Source organism: Procambarus clarkii, chromosome 2 (assembly GCF_040958095.1).
Source record: "Procambarus clarkii isolate CNS0578487 chromosome 2, FALCON_Pclarkii_2.0, whole genome shotgun sequence".
NCBI classification, from domain to species: Eukaryota; Metazoa; Arthropoda; class Malacostraca; order Decapoda; family Cambaridae; genus Procambarus; species Procambarus clarkii.
Genome location: NC_091151.1, coordinates 17,766,388 through 17,782,057, shown reverse-complemented (window position 1 = coordinate 17,782,057; position 15,670 = coordinate 17,766,388). Strand labels below are relative to the sequence as shown.

At 50.5% G+C, this 15,670-nt stretch overlaps 1 protein-coding gene across 1 annotated transcript in view; it reads left to right on the top strand.

Annotated features, from left to right (window-relative positions):
* The window catches only part of Acadvl (Acyl-CoA dehydrogenase very long chain), a 224,065-nt gene that overhangs the window by 191,458 nt on the left and 16,937 nt on the right, over positions 1 to 15,670 (top strand). Inside the window, exon 10 of the mRNA XM_045748593.2 lies at positions 3,676 to 3,860. Within this exon, the coding sequence (XP_045604549.1) occupies positions 3,676 to 3,860 (185 nt within the window). The remainder of the gene's footprint in view (positions 1 to 3,675; positions 3,861 to 15,670) is intronic.

Sequence of the window (15,670 nt, the reverse complement as noted above, 5' to 3'; positions counted from 1 at the left end):
TTCCTGTTGGCTTTTGCCTCTGAGGATCGGGTCGCTGGGCTTCTTGCTCCTCCACGGGGTTTTTCTGCTCCTTCAGTTTTAGCGTTTTGGTTCTTCGGTGGCAGCAGTCCCCATCTTTTCTGTCACGGGATGGGGCTGCTGCATTTCGGAGGGGTCCTTGGTTGGTTGGACTGGGGGGGTGTCGTGTTTTGTGTTCAGTGGCGGCCCTCCACTGTTATTTGCGTGCCACGGCATCTGTGTCCAGGGCGCGTTTTGAGTTGATCCGGTTCCGTTCTTTCCTGTTCGCGGGTGACGGTGTCCCGGGTTGTCATACGTGTTCTTGCGGCTTACCTGCCTGGGTTCTTCCCCCATGCCCGTGGCATTCATGGCTTCGCTGCTCTTGCTGCCATCTGGGCAGCATGCCCTTGATGTCATTTGGGCACGGTTCTTTGGTGTTCGTACTGGGGCCTTGCTGCTCGTTGTCTTGTGACGTTCCCGGGCCCTTTCGGGCTGTGATGCCTTGGGTTGGCGTTTGCTGCCGGTTGTCTCGCTTCCTTGGGGGTGCGTGGTGTTCGCCTCCCGGTTCCATCCCTTTGACCTTCCTCTGTGGGTAGTTAGCTCCGGGGAGCCAACGGGGCTCCCCCCAGAAAACCAGCGTTGAATGTAATGAAACACTATTTTCTGGGTGAGACCCGGAGGCTCCCCGGCAACCCTCCCTCCCTCCGGTCGGCGGTTTTTCGCGTATTTTGACATCCAGCCTCAGAACTGATGGGTGAATAGCTGGCGTGGGAGGATCTGGGGCTCCCTCTTCCCCCTCCCGGGGAGGGGGAAGCTGTACAGACAGCGGCGCGGTGATGTGTGATGTCATACTAGTTTGCTTGTTTTCTGTTGGGGAGTTCTATCAACTAGTTCGGCTTTTGGTAGCAATTTTAACCAGAATAGGGGTTTGTTTTGGAATGCTTACCTTTCTGGATGCTTGACCCGGTCGATGGCAGACATAGAAGGCTTCCAACCACACGGGGGTTTCAATAGGCCATTGCTCCCCTTGCCTCTCTGAGGGGGCCAGGTTCTGGCCGTGGTCCCCGGTAGGCCCTAGAACTCCATACACATGACTGATGCCAAAGTCTGACATTAGCATATCAGCCTGGTAAAGCTCCGGGAAGCCTCCTGGTCTCACCCAGAAAATGGCGTTTCATTACATTCAACGATGGTTTTTTGTTCCAACTTTCTCGTTTCCGCATTCATTCTCGTTTCCGTATTCATTCTCGTTATTGCCCTTATCTTTCTCCTTGTTGCTTTTGTCTTTCTCATTTGTGTTCTCATCCGTCTTATTTTTCTCTCCTTATTCATATCACCAGTTTGCTCTACAATATTGCCTTCATTTTTGTGTATCTCGACACCATGTCCTTCTACATTGCTACTGTGGGTCTCTAAATTCTCAGTCCCTGGGTTGTAATTACCTAAGTGTAATTACTTAAATGTAGTTACAGGATGAGAGCTACACTCGTGGTGTCCCATCTTCCCAGCACTCCTTGTCATATAACGCTTTGAAACTACTGACGGTCTTGGCCTCCACCACCACCTCACCTAACTTGTTCCAACCCTCTACCACTCTGTTTGCGAAAGTGAATTTTCTTATATTTCTTCGGCATCTGTGTTTAGCTTGTTTATATCTATGACCTCTTGTTCTTAAAGTGCCAGGTCTCAGGAAATCTTCCCTATCGATTTTATCAATTCCTGTTACTATTTTGTATGTAGTGATCATATCGCCTCTTTTTCTTCTGTCTTCCAGTTTTGGCATATTTAATGCCTCTAACCTCTCTTCGTAGCTCTTGCCCCTCAGTTCTGTTCAGAGTTCGTTGTTGTTTTTATATACTCTGCATATATTTCTGGTAGTTTATGTGTGAATTGTAGCCTGCGTACTTCAGGAATGTTATTCATTAGTTTGGTAATGTTTTCCCACATCTGTCTGTCTCTTTGACAGATCCAGTAGTTACCTTCCCGGTTTACATATTGTGTAGGTAATCCTGTACAACTCAGGTGAAAGCTTATGTTACAAATGTTACATACAATCCCTACAACACTCTTCCAAAGTGGCTTAAAGCAGCCTCCACATGCCTCCATGTTGGGTTTGTGGTGTTATAATATTATATGAATATATTTATAATATTATATGTATGTATATATAATATGTATACAGTATATTTATAATATTACCTATGTTTATTTTTTCAAGTTTATGTGGGGTACTTATCGCCTTGTGGAGAAATATGGTCCCCTTGGGGACCGTTGTTTGTCCCAGGTCGGGGGCAGGATGCCACCGGTTGCCAGTTACTCGATACATACACGTTATACTCGGGTCTGTTACGAGGTTCTGGAGACTGTCTTTGTCTGGGACAGTCTGGCTGGCAGATTGTCCTGTCTTTGCTTTGGAGGCCTGGCATTCTTTCTGCCGTACCTGCACGCTTGAGTGACGCGAGGCTGCGTCGGTGGTTCAGGTTTTCCTGGGGGGCGACCTGGTGCACCTTAATGAGTGCTTGTTTGCCCCTGCCCTTTCCTGGGATGTGGGCATGGTGCAGCTCCATGTGTAGGTTCTCTCCCTCTCGATTGCGCAGGTTGCTGTGGACATGCGCGCCCGTGGCCTTTTGGCTTTGGCCTTGCATTTCTTTTCCCTCCTGGAGCTGTCTTCGGACTAGCTTGAGGAGGATGTAGGGGCGGTCGGGGCCATCCCTGGGTCCGGTGCCTTGGGCTCTGCGGCCCGCTCGTCGGCTGCCTTGCTGAAACTATTTGCGCCGATCCTGCAGGATACGGTTTCCCTGTTCTATGCTTCCCGGCTCGCGTGTCGGCAGGCGGTGCTTGCCTCCTGCTTGCTGAAATAGAGGGAATACAGAGAACATATACAGCACGCATAGACGTGATAAAGCACCTAAATTATTGGGATCGTCTCAAAGCCCTCCAAATGTACTCACTAGAAAGAAGACGAGAGAGATATCAAATAATATACACCTGGAAGATACTGGAGGGCCAAGTACCAAATCTACACAGTAAAATAATAACATACTGGAGTGAACGATATGGAAGAAAATGCAACATTGAACCAGTGAAGAGCAGAGGGGCCATAGGCACAATCAGATAGTTAAACTAGATAGTTTCCTCCAAGGAGTGCCGGACCAACCAGGCTGTGGTGGGTATGTGGGCCTGTGGGCCGCTCCAAGCAACAGCCTGGTGGACCAAACTCTCACAAGTCGAGCCTGGCCTCAGGCCGGGCTTGGGGAGTAGAAGAACTCCCAGAACCCCATCAAGCAGGTATCAAGCAGGTATGAGGCATACCCACAAACTGAGGCATACCCACAAACTGAGGCATACCCACAAACATCCTGGAGCCAGCAATTTTTTTCAAGATGGTGGCTGTTTACTGGAGGCCTGAGGCACCATATGGGTGTCCCATTTACTTCACAGGTTTTAAATCTAGTGGTACACCAAAAAGCAACCCTGGTTTTGGTGCACACAATCAACGAAACAACCCTAGTTGTGGTGAGTAGTTGAAGGGATAAGGGTTAAAATAGGACAAATGTAGTTTATGAATTATTCTGTAAAATATTTCCTTAGCCTCTAAGGAAAAAAAAAAAGACTTAAAACTTATGCTTAAAATAAGGAATTCTTGTAATATATCACCATATTTGATATGTGAATCAGGTCTTCAGTATGCTGGTGGACACCTGCGTGAGTTGCAGCAGGCTCTGAAGAACCCTGCTAGCCACTTGGGACTCATCTTGGAGGAGGGCACCAAGAGGGCCAAACGTGCTATTGGCTTCACAAATAATGGCACCATTGAAGGAATCCACCCTAAGCTGTCTGACTCTGCCTTGCTTCTTGGAAGAGTAAGTTCTTATTTACCTTGGATATCCCATACAAGTTTGAGAATTATCTCATTTTGTTACCTTATAGTTATGTACATAACCATCTTCTAAAACGTCTAATCTCGATATATATTTTCCAGCATGTGAAATTTTTCCCGTTTTTGTTATTGTATAAGACACAAGTGCTCTCTAGAGTGGAATATTGTTGCACACTAACAGCCTCATCAAAGGTGAAGAAATTGCTGATCTGGAGAGCATGCAAAGATCTTTTACCTCTAGAATCTATTCAATAAAACATTTAAATTATTAGGACTTCCTAAAAAGGTTAAATCTGGTATTCCCTTGAGCTCACGCGGGAGAGATATATAATAATTTAAACTTAGAAAATATTAGGAGGACTGGTTCCAAATCTGCACACAGAAATTACACCATGAGACCAGAAGGCAAGGCAGAATGTGCAAAATTGCCCCACTGAAAAGCAGATGTACAATTGCACACAGAGAACGCAATCAATATCAAAGGCCCAAGACTTTTCAACACACTTTTCTAACACATTCTTGGTATAACTGGCCAACCTCTTGCAGTGTTCAAAAGAGAACTCGACAAGCACCTTCAAAGGATACCTGATCAACCAGGCTGTGAACAGCCAGGTTGTTCAAATCAGCAACCAGGAGGCTTAGTCAGAGACCAAGCCACAGGAACACTGATCCCCAAAATCGTCAGCAGGTAGAGGCTATATCACCCGCATTGAGAATGGCTGCACTAAAAGGTCATCAGTTTGCAGATAATTATGATTGGACTACCAAGGACCAGTGCCAGAATCTGGCCTTTTCACAGAGGCAGAGAGAGCAGGTGATAAATCACCACCTGCTCACAAAAAACATCCAGAAAGTTAATGCAGCTTTACAGATAACTGAAGGGTTTACTGAAAATATTGCCTCAAAACCTGCCAAACAACAACCGTAAACGAGCCACACGTAACAAGAAATTTGCTCAAACTTGCTCAAAACTGGTTAGTACCAATTATAGTACCACCACTAGCCAGCCCCCCCATGTCAGTTCAGCTCTTGATGTTACTGTTCCCACCAACTTGTAGTACTTCCAGTCACACCTGCTCACAGGCAAGCCCCAAAGCTTCAAGCTTAGTGCCCGCCAATGTTGGAATCCTGTGGATTCGGAGTCCCATTTGTTTTGTGCATTTTCTGGGGGAGCCCCTACGGCTTCCCGGAGCTATCCAGGCTGATATGCTAATGTCAGACTTTGGCATCAGTCATGTGTATAGATTTCTTTGGGCCTACCGGGAACCATGGTCAGAACCTGGCCCCCTCAGAGAGGCAAGGGGAGTAATGGCCTACAGAAGCCCCCGGTGTGGTTGGAAGCATGATATGTCTGCCATCGACCGGGTCAGGCACCCAGAAGGGTAAGCATCCCAATACAAACCCCTATTCTGGTTAAAATATTGCTACCCAAAGCCGAACAAGGGGATAAAAATAAAAAAAAAAAAGAGCAAACTAGTATAGGGAGCCGGTCGACCGAGCGGAGAGCACGCTGGACTTGTGATCCTGTGGTCCTGGGTTTGATCCCAGGCGCCGGCAAGAAACAATGGGCAGAGTTTCTTTCACCCTATGACCCTGTTACCTAGCAGTAAAATAGGTACCTGGGTGCTAGTCAGCTGTCACGGGCTGCTTCCTGGGGGTGGAGGCCTGGTCGAGGACCGGGCCGCGGGGACACTAAAAGCCCCGAAATCATCTCAAGATAACCTCAAGATAACCTCAAGAAGTATGACGTTACCCGTTGCCGCACCGCCATCTGCGCATCTCCCCCTTCCCGGGAGGGGGGTAGGGGTAGCTCTAGACCTACTGTGCCGGTGATCCACACCTCAGTTTTTGAGGCTGATGCTAAAGGCAGCGGTTGTGTGCTCTGGCTCCAGACTTTTACGGCGCTGTGCCTTGTGTGTGGCGGCTGTTCTCTAGGGGTGCGAGAGCCAGGAGTTACTCTTCAGTACTCGGGCTACATGCGCCTAGGGTTCCCTTCCCTACGTGCCCTGCAAGTACTGCCCTTGGAGCTTGGGTTTACCTTCCACAGGTTCCTTAAGATCTGCCTCTGTGGGTCCGTTTAACTGCTAGGTTTTTTGGCCGCCCTTTGGGTACTTGGGTGTTTTGTCTCCCTAGTTTACCTTAGTGTAGGAGGCAATTTTGCACTGGTAAGGGGCGCAGGGTGCTGTGCAGCTTGTCAATAACCCTTAAACTGCGCATGGCATAAATATACACCATGAGTAACATGTCCCACGGTGCGCATGGCGTACATATATGCTATAGGGTGCCAGGCACGATTCAAATGGCCCGTGGCTACACGGAGTTCACATTAGCTTCCTCAGGGCTTTTGTAAACAGACGCCATTTTTTTTTTTAAATCGTGGGCAATATTCTCAGGTGTGAGAGGCACAGTACTGTTGGAGCAACCAAGGCTGGCGCACGCAGCATGAGCGAACAGCATTGCTGTTCAGCTTGTGACCACAGCATCGCCGAAAAATGTCAAAATAAATATATAATTGCTATTATTTAGCGATGACAATATTACAGATGACCCCTGACTGTGATATAAATAACCAGGGTTGTGATAATAGCAGGATTGTTGTAATAATTAGCGCTGTGGGAGGAGTGATGCTGAGGGACGAAGGGAGATAGCATCGTTTACTGACTGTGTGGCCACCTGTTATTGTCTACATTCACCGTACCAGCTCAGTGGTTCTCTATGGTGAACACAAATGTAGATACTTATATATAATGTGTGCATTAGTGTAATAACAGCAAAAGGATTATGCTGGGAGGAGCAATTTGGGTGACGGAGGTAACGTCATCTGCATGATTTGTCTGACTGTGTAGAGGGTGGCCACTATGCTCTTTAGGCACTCTACAAGCTTAGGTGTACAGTTACGGTGCATACAACATGTAGATACTTATATATAATGTGTGTATATAGTGTAATAACACTGCAAACAGTATTGTTGGGGGAAAAAGTTTAGTGAGTGTGACCTCGAATGAGTGAGGGAGCTGCCAGCTGACTGTGTGTATAGCGACGACTCTTAGTGTCTGAACTAGCTATATCAGCTTAACTGTACAGTTGTGGTGAACAAAATATATACATACTTATATATAATGTGTGTATATAGTGCAATAACACCACAAACGGTACTGTTGGGGGAGAAAGTTTAGTGAGTGTGACCTCGAATGAGTGAGGGAGCCGCCAGCTGACTGTGTGTATAGCGACGACTCTTAGTGCCTGAACTAACTATATCAGCTTAGTTGTACACTTGTGGTGAACAAAACATGTAGATTCTTATATATAACGTCTGTATATTATGAATAAAATATAAAACAGGATGATGGGAGGAAAAAGTGGGAGAGTGAGGCGTTGTTGAGGGAGTGGCAATGAGTGGCTGGTGGTGAGTGGCGGTAACTCCTCGTTGCTTTTCGACTCTCAATACCAACTTAGTGGTTCGTTATGGTGAACAAAACATGCAAATACTTATATATAACCTGTGTATAGTGTAATAGCAGCAAAACCATTTGTTTATTGTTTTATAAACATAATAATTGAATCACTAATATGCACACTATACTTTTGAGTATAGCGATTATTCACCACTTTTATTATATAAATATACTACAAAACACACTATTGAATAATAATACTGCACAAAAACTAAGAAAAAATCAATAAGAGACATAGAAATAATTAAATGATAATATCTTTGTGGCAACTTCCACCTGTCAGCGCGGGTGACGCTGACTGCCTCTGACGACCACTCTGTCAACGCCCACTTTTTGCCAGACTTCCGCGGTCAATTGCTCATAAAATATGTCACCTACGATTTTTTTTTCCCGTGCTCAGGGAACACAAATTAACATAATAAGAAGACGAAATAATTTTTTAGATTTTTTTTTTCTTCATGCGCACAGGAGTGTAAATGTCCTCAGGCCCCTTGAGCAGTGGAAGGGCTAATCACAGCGGCCGGCTCTGGTCCTTGGGGTACACTGTCCTCTTGCAGGGTTTTGTTTTCTTTTTGTTTTTGCCTTGGTAGGGGGTTCTGCCCGACTTAGCACTGGTGTTTGGCCTCATCCTGATACTTGGTGGTGCCCCCCTGCTAGGTCCCCGTGAGTGTACACGTCCCTGGGATTCAGCTTTGGACAGTTTGTTTGGTAGTTTTGGGCGCCAGTTAGCAGTACCCTGCCTGGGTTTACCTGAGCGCGAGTCCTCTTATAGTAAACGTTCAGGACCCTGGGAATCTCCTAGGGGACACGTGGGCCCGATGGATGCGACCCCTGAGTTCCCCCTTGCTTTATGCAAGTTTGAGGGTTGTTCGGTTCCCTTGTCTCAGGGCGATCCTTACGGTTTTTGCCTCCGTCACCGCTGCCTGTTGAGTTGGTGACACTTTCTACCCTGAATCCTGTGAGTTCTGCTGCTTGCTTTTTGCTGCTTGGTGACTCAATTTACCCAATCTGCGGATGATCATCTTCGGGTACAGGCTGCTCAGGCGTTGTCTGACTAGTAGACCCCCTTCTGTCCGGCTTCTACGGCAGCACCAGCCTTGTCTAGTGGGGTCGGTGCATGGAGGGGGAGGACTTGGCCTCGGGTCTTGCGGAGGAAGACCTTGGGGCTGGGGAGAGGCTGACTTGGGGGCCTTGGGCCCTGCTGACCCCACCTTGGTTTTTCTACCCTCTGAGCAGAGCCTACTGTTACAAGGAGTGGGGTTTTCTTTTCCCTCATCTGCGTACGAGTTGGACTTGGTGTCTGGCCCTCCCCTGGTTTGGTTCCGTGTTCACCAGGTGCTTCGGTTCCGCCTTTCCGGAGGTTTTCGGCTTATCGCATCCAACCTGCTGCGGTGCGGGCGGCCCTTGCGGCAAACCTCCTGTAATTACCTAAGTGTAATTACCTAAGTGTAGTTACAGGATGAGAGCTACGCTCGTGGTGTCCCGTCTTCCCAGCACTCTTTGTCATATAACGCTTTGAAACTACTGACGGTTTTGGCCTCCACCACCTTCTCACTTAACTTGTTCCAACCGTCTACCACTCTATTTGCGAAGGTGAATTTTCTTATATTTCTTCGGCATCTGTGTTTAGCTAGTTTAAATCTATGACCTCTTGTTCTTGAAATTCCAGGTCTCAGGAAGTCTTCCCTGTCGATTTTATCAATTCCTGTTACTATTCTGTGTGACCTGGATTATGCCTCTGCTTTCAGGTTTGGGACTTCGTTCCCTTTTTGGCTCTGTTACGAGGTTTCAGAGTCGTCCTGGCTGGCGGACAGTCCTGTCTTTATCTTGGAGGTCTGGCACTCCTGCAGTTCCCGCATGCTTGAGTGGCGGGAGGCTTCGACTGTGCTGCAGGTTTTCCTGGGGGCAACCAAGAGCACCTCAATGAGTGCTCGTTTGCTCCTAGCCTCTCCCGGGATGTTAGTGTCATTCAGCTCCATGTGCAGGTTCCCTTTCTTTCGGCAGCGCTGGTGGCTGAGGATTTGCTCTCCTGGGGCCTTATGTCTTCGGCCTTGCGTTTCTTTTCCCTCCTCGAGCTGTCTTCGGACTGGCTCAAGAAGAATGTGGGGGCGCTTGGGGCTGTTCCTGGTTCTGGCGCCTAGGCCTTGGCGGCTCGCTCGTCTGTTTTATGCTTCCCGGCTCGCGTGTTGGCAGGCGGTTCTTGCCTCTTCTGTGGAATCTGCTTGGGCCTTGGCTCTTAGGATGTCTTCGCCCTTTTGTCCTCTCCTGTTTGAGGCTTCAGCCATTGCGCACTATATTTAGGCTGCTTCGGCTTATTGCTGTCCTATGTCGGACTTGCTGGTTCTCCAGGGGTCCCGTGGTGGCCCTTCCCAGAAGGGTCGTGCCAAGGCTCTGGGTTCCTCTCGTCGTGGTAGGCCACTGGTGTCAGATTCTGGTTGGTTGGTTGGTTCGCGTACGTCTTCGGTACTTGCAATGTTCTTGGATCGTCTGTTGTGTTCCTGTGAGGTTTCCCTCAAGTCCTTCTTTTGTGTTCACCTCTTCTCTCCTTCCTGTTTCAACATTCCTCATATTCATTCCCTTGCCTTGTACGTATGTACTTACGCCTTGCTGGTGTATGTACGATATGTGTACATAAGATTGGTGTACGAGCCGGGCCGCCCGAAAGTCGGGTGGTGCGGTTCGAACCTCAGTTGCTGGGGCCAGGTGTTTGTTTTGTTTCTGGGCGGTGTACACGTGTGTTGGTATTCCGCGTTCTTTCTTGCGGATTCTACACCGTTTTTGCTCCTTTTCTTTCCGGTCATACCCCACTGGATACTCGGAGTGTTCTGGATTTTATGGGTGGGGTGATCTTTAGTATTTTTTTCCGCTTGCGAGTGTGGAGCGGTTCTGAGTGGCGCCTCTTCCGCCTCTGTATTGCATGCACCTCGTCTTCTAATGGGCCCGCACCTCTGGACGTTCTCCACTAGGGATGCACCTGTTACATTGCACGGCTCAGCTGTGTCGCGACATGGTGGTGTCTGTTTTGCCTCCGTTTTGCAGGTGAGATTGTACTGTCCGGCGACTCTGTCGGCCGGGTCTCGCTGTTTGGTGGGGTACTCACCTCGTTGTCCTCCCCTAGTTGTGCTTGCGGGGGTTGAGCTCTGGCTCTTTGGTCCTGCCTCCACTGTCAATCATCGGGTATACAGATTCCTGAGCCTACTGGGCTCTATCTTCACTACATTTGCGACTGTGTATGGTGGTTGCCTCCACCACATTGCTGCCTAGTGCATTCCACTTACTGACTGCTGCCACTGAGCAAGTTTCTTCTATGTGTCTGTGGCTCATTTGGGTACTCGGCTTCTGCCAGTGTCCCCATGTGCATGTACCACCCATGTTCAATACTCCATCTTTGTCTCCCCTGTCACTTCCCCACTTGCCAGGGTAGAGTCAATGGCACCTCACAGGGGTGTTCGGTGTTGTGTGTTTTGCTTGGACACTTTGTGTGTGTCTTGCAGTGACTACTTTGTCTGTGTATCTTGTTCCTGTTGAACTGTGGGGTGCTGTCTCGCATTTCGACGCTTTTTGTTCCCTTTTTCGGCGCCTGGTTCTTTTCTCGATATTTAGACACAACTTTCTACCCCCGGTCCGTGTTATGTGTCCTCATTCCTTGACTTGGTCTCTGGGCTCTGGACACGCCTTCCTTACCTATCTTCGGTGCCTGGGTGCACCCTGATATCTGTGGTGTCCCTCTGTGTATGTATGACCACCCACGACACACGTTATGGTTGGTCGTGTACATTGCGTTCACGGCTGCTTCTCGGTCCAAATTCCGGTCTTTTCCTTGCCTATTTCTGTTTTTTTCCCCCTTTCTGCTACACATGGCTGTGTATCTTGGTCGGAGCTTCTTGGCTATACTGCTGTTAGGTGCTGGGGTGGGCCTCTGTCCATATTCAGTTACCTGATTTTGGTCTACCCCAATGTTCAGTTTTGGTACTGGGGTCACTTTTTCCTTGTTTCTTCCTGCTGGCTTTTGTGTTGCACCATCTGCAGGAGGTTGTGGACTTACGGTCCACAGCGCCTGCCCTCCTGGTTCCTTTACTTGGGACAGAGGTGGCTTGGATTCCAGTCCTGGCTATGGCTTTTCTATGTTCCTTTTCCGGAACGTGCATTTTGTTTTCTTGCGGTACACGTCCTGAGTAGTTCTCCTCCAGTATACCTTGGAGACCCATGCGTAGTTCCTCCCTGCTGGAGCTGGTTGCGCTGCTTCTTGGGGTTACGGGGTCACTGATTCTCGCTTCGCATCTCGCGCTTTAGTTTGTGTGCTCGTTTTCCTTGTTGGCCTGGGCCCTAGCTCTTCGGTGTTTGGCCTTGGTCCTTCCAGGGTCCTGGGGTCCTTCCAGGTCCTTCTAGGGGGGGGGGGTCCTTCCAGGGTCCCCAGGACCAGGGTCTTAGGGACCCTGAAATGCCCCGTTCCTCCCGGACGGGGCGTTTCTGCTCGTCCGGGTTGGTTCCTTTTCGGCTCGCCGGAATTGGGTTCCTGGTTGCCTGGCAGCCTTCTGGTTTTTGCCAGCCTTGTTTGGGGGCTCTTCTTTCCTCGGTTCCGATCCTGAGGGGCTTCCCGCGGCTCCGCCTCTATTGTGGATTGGTCCAGCCCTGTACAGGTCTGGTTCATTCTTCCCCTCGGGTCTTCGCGTCTGGGGATTTTTGTCTCGTGTTCTCATCGCTTGTGTAGGAGCTGATGGCTTCGTTGTTCATCTCCCACCTGTGTACTACATCTTGGTGGCAGTGTGTAGTTTCCTGGCGGTCCTTCTGGTTTTCCTATCACTGTGAAGAGCTCTTCAGTCTGATAGGGTTGTCTTGTCTTTCCCTTCGGGGTTGTTCCGGGACCGTCTTCTAGTGCCGTGTACTATTGCTTCGTCTTGGCTGGTGCTGGTGGAGCCGCTCCAGCTTGCGTTCAGTGTTGCTGTTCCTTCTGCTCCATTCCTCTTGCTGTCTTGGGCATTGTTTTGCCTCCAGCCTGCTCTTGCGCTTCCAGTGCCGTCCTGGTCGTTAAGTCCAGGTGGTCTATTTTCTTCTTCTCCTCAGTTTGTCGTGATCCCTTCGGTTCTGGTGTGTTTTCTGTTTAGTTTTTCAGGTCTCCTTTTTCTGTTGGTGTTGACCTCTTGGAGTCAGGTCGGGGAGTTTCTGGCTCTCCTCCGGCGCCTGTGTTTTTCTGCCTCGTTGGTCCTCGTGGTAGGTTGTTCTTTTGATGTAGTCTCCTTCTTGGGTGATATTTGGGTCTGCTGCTTTCCGGAGGGTCCTTGGGTTGCTGCTTGGTTGGTCAGGCCGGGGGTGCTTCCTTCATTGTTCAGTTGAAGCTCTTCACTGTTCTCTGGGCGTCTTGGCCCCTGGGCCTGTGGACGCATTTTGGTTTGCCCAGGTTCCCTTACTTCCCTCCTTCCAGTTCTGGGGTTCGGGTCTCGTGGGTGGTCTGCAGGGTCCTTTCTTTTCGTCTGTGGTCTTGTTTTCATGTTAGGGTGCGTGGCGTCCGTCTCCCGGATCCTTCCCTCTGTTCCTTATCTGAGGTGAGGTAGCTCCGGGGAGCTGACGAGGCTCCTCCCAGAAAACCAGCATTGAATGTAATGAAACGCCATTTTGTGGATGAGTCCTGGAGACTCCCCGGCATCCTGCCCTCCCTCCGGTCGGCGGTGTCTTTCGCGCTTTTTGACATCCAACCTAAGAACTGAAGGTTGGGTCGCCGGCGGGTGGGTCTGGGGCTCTCCCTTCCCCCTCCCTGGAAGGAGGGGGGTGCACAGACTGTGGCGCGGCGACATGATGACGTCATGCTAGTTTGCTCGTTTTTGTTTGGGGAGTTCTGTCCACTCTTTCGGCTCTCAGTAGCAATTTTCTCACCAGAATAGGGGTTTGTTTTGGGGTGCCAACTTTTCTGGGTGCCTGTCCCGGTCGATGGCAGACATAGAATTCTCCCACCCACAGGGGGTGGTCTCTATAGGCCATTGCTCCTCGTGCCTCTATAGAGGGGGCCAGGTTCTGGCTCGTGGTCCCCGATAGGCAAGAACTCCATGCATTGACTGATGCCAGAAAGATATACATATCCATTCAGGCTGGATAGCTCCGGTAAGCCTCCGGGACTCGCCCAGAAAATGGCGTTTCATTACATTCAATGCTGTTTTCTGGGGGGAGCCCCTACGGCTCCCCGGAGCTATCCATGGCTGATATGAATACCCTAACTATTTTACATCAGTCGATGTGGGTGGAGTTCTAGGCCTACCGGGGACCACGAGCCAGAACCTGGCCCCCTCAGAGAGGCACGGGGAGCAATGGCCCATAAAAATGCACATGTGATTTGGAGCATTCTATATCTGCCATCGACCGGGACAGGCACCCAGAAAGGTAAGCGCCACAAAACAAACTCCTATTCTGGTTAACAACAAAAATCGACAAACGAGTGGACAGAACTCCCCCAGGAAAACGAACTAACAAGCATGACGTCATGCGAACCGCGCCGCATGTCTACTCAGCTCCCCCCTCCCCGGGAGGGGGAAGGGGGAGCCCCAGACCCCTGCGCCGGCGATCCCCGCCTCAGTTCCTCGGCTGATGGGATCATGCACGGTCGTGTGACTCCAGCTCCAGTCTTGTTTCAGTGCTGTGACTTGTTTGCAGTGCTGCTCTTACGGTGGTCATGTGAGCTGGGAGTAGTATTCTCAGGTACTCGGGCTGCATGTGCTTAGGGTCACCTTCCCTGAGTGCCCTGTAAGTACCCCCCTTGGGGCTTGGGGTTGCCTTCCACAAGTCACCTTGGGTCTACCTCTGTTGGCTTTTCGCTGCTTGGCGTTTGGCCGCCCCGAGGATTTGGGGGTTTCACTCCCTTGTTTACCTTGGGGTAAGTGGTAGTTATCGCACTGGTGGGGCGCAGGGTACTGCGTAGCTAGTTTTCACCTATGACAGCGGCAGGCTCTGTTCCCTCTGGGTATGTTGTCCACTTGTGTGGTTTTTTCTTTTATATTTGTTTTTGCCTGATAGGGGGTCTGCCTTGTGTTCCCCCCCCCTTATATTAGGTTCGTTTGTGTGGTGGCACCCCCTGCTTTGCCCTCGCGAGTGGACACGTCCTGTGGGTTCAGCTTTAGCAGTTTGCTTGGTAGTTTGGGGCGCCAGTTAGCAGTGCCCTGCCTGGGATAACCCTTAGCAGACCCAGTCTAGGGGCCCTTGGAAACCCCCCAGGGGCTCTCGGGTCCGATAGTGGAGACCCTTGCGTCACCTCTCGCTTTGTGCGAGTTGAGGGTTGCTCTGTCCCTTTGTCTCAGGGTGACTCTCCTTGTTTTTGCCTCCGTCATGCTGCCTGTTGGGTCGGTGACACATTCGACCCTTGAGTCCTGCGAGCTTTTGGAGCTTGTTCATGACTCCATTCACCCAGTCTGCTGATGAATTCCCGTGGGTGTAGGCAGCTCGCGCGTTGCAGGGTAGGATGTTGCAACGCGCTCTTGTTTGTCGCTTCCATGGACGCCCCAATGCTGCCCCGCTTGTGTAGGGACCCAGACTTGGGGGGTTTTGGTTGCTTCGGCCTTGGTTCCTTCCACGCCCCCCTTGTCGCCCCCCTTGTTTTTTCCCCTCCTGCTTCCGGACCCTACGCATCTGCCCGCTTCGGGGTTGGGGCGGGGTTAGAGGTTCTGAGACTTGGGCAGTTTCGGGGGTTGCGCCGTCTGGGGTAGCTACGGAGGCATTCGAGTCTGTTCCTCCGGCCGATGTTCCGGGGTCTGACCAGTGGGCCCCTTCTCTTCCAGCTCTCTCGGCTGCCCCGGCTTTTTCTTGTGGGGCCGGGGCTTTGGAGGTCGACTCGGCCCCGGGGCCTGGTGTAGAGGCTCCTGGGGTTGGGGAGGAGCGGCCTTGGGGGCCTTGGACTCCATTGCGCCCCGCCTGGATTCCGTCCTTCTGAGCGGGGCTTACTATTGCGAGGAGTGGGGTTTCATTCCCCCCTCTGCGTACGATTTGGGCTTGGGTTCTGCTCCTCCCCGGGTTTGGTTCCGTGTCCCTGTGGTTTCTTCGGTTCCGTGTTCCGGAGGTTTTCGGCTAACCGCATCTCTTTGCCTGAGGTGCGGTTGGCCTTTGCGGCTTACTTCCTGCGTGTCCCGGAGTTTGCCTCCATACTGGTTCCTTGTAGTCGTTTGGGCTCCTTGTAGCCGTTTGGGCTCCTTGTAGCCGTTTGGGCTCCTTGTAGCCGTTTGGGCTCCTTGTAGCCGTTTGGGCTCCTTGTAGCCGTTTGGGCTCCTTGTAGCCGTTTGGGCTCCTTGTAGCCGTTTGGGCTCCTTGTCGCCATTTTGGGCTCCTTGTTGGGCTACTTCTCGCCTTGTTGGGCTACTTC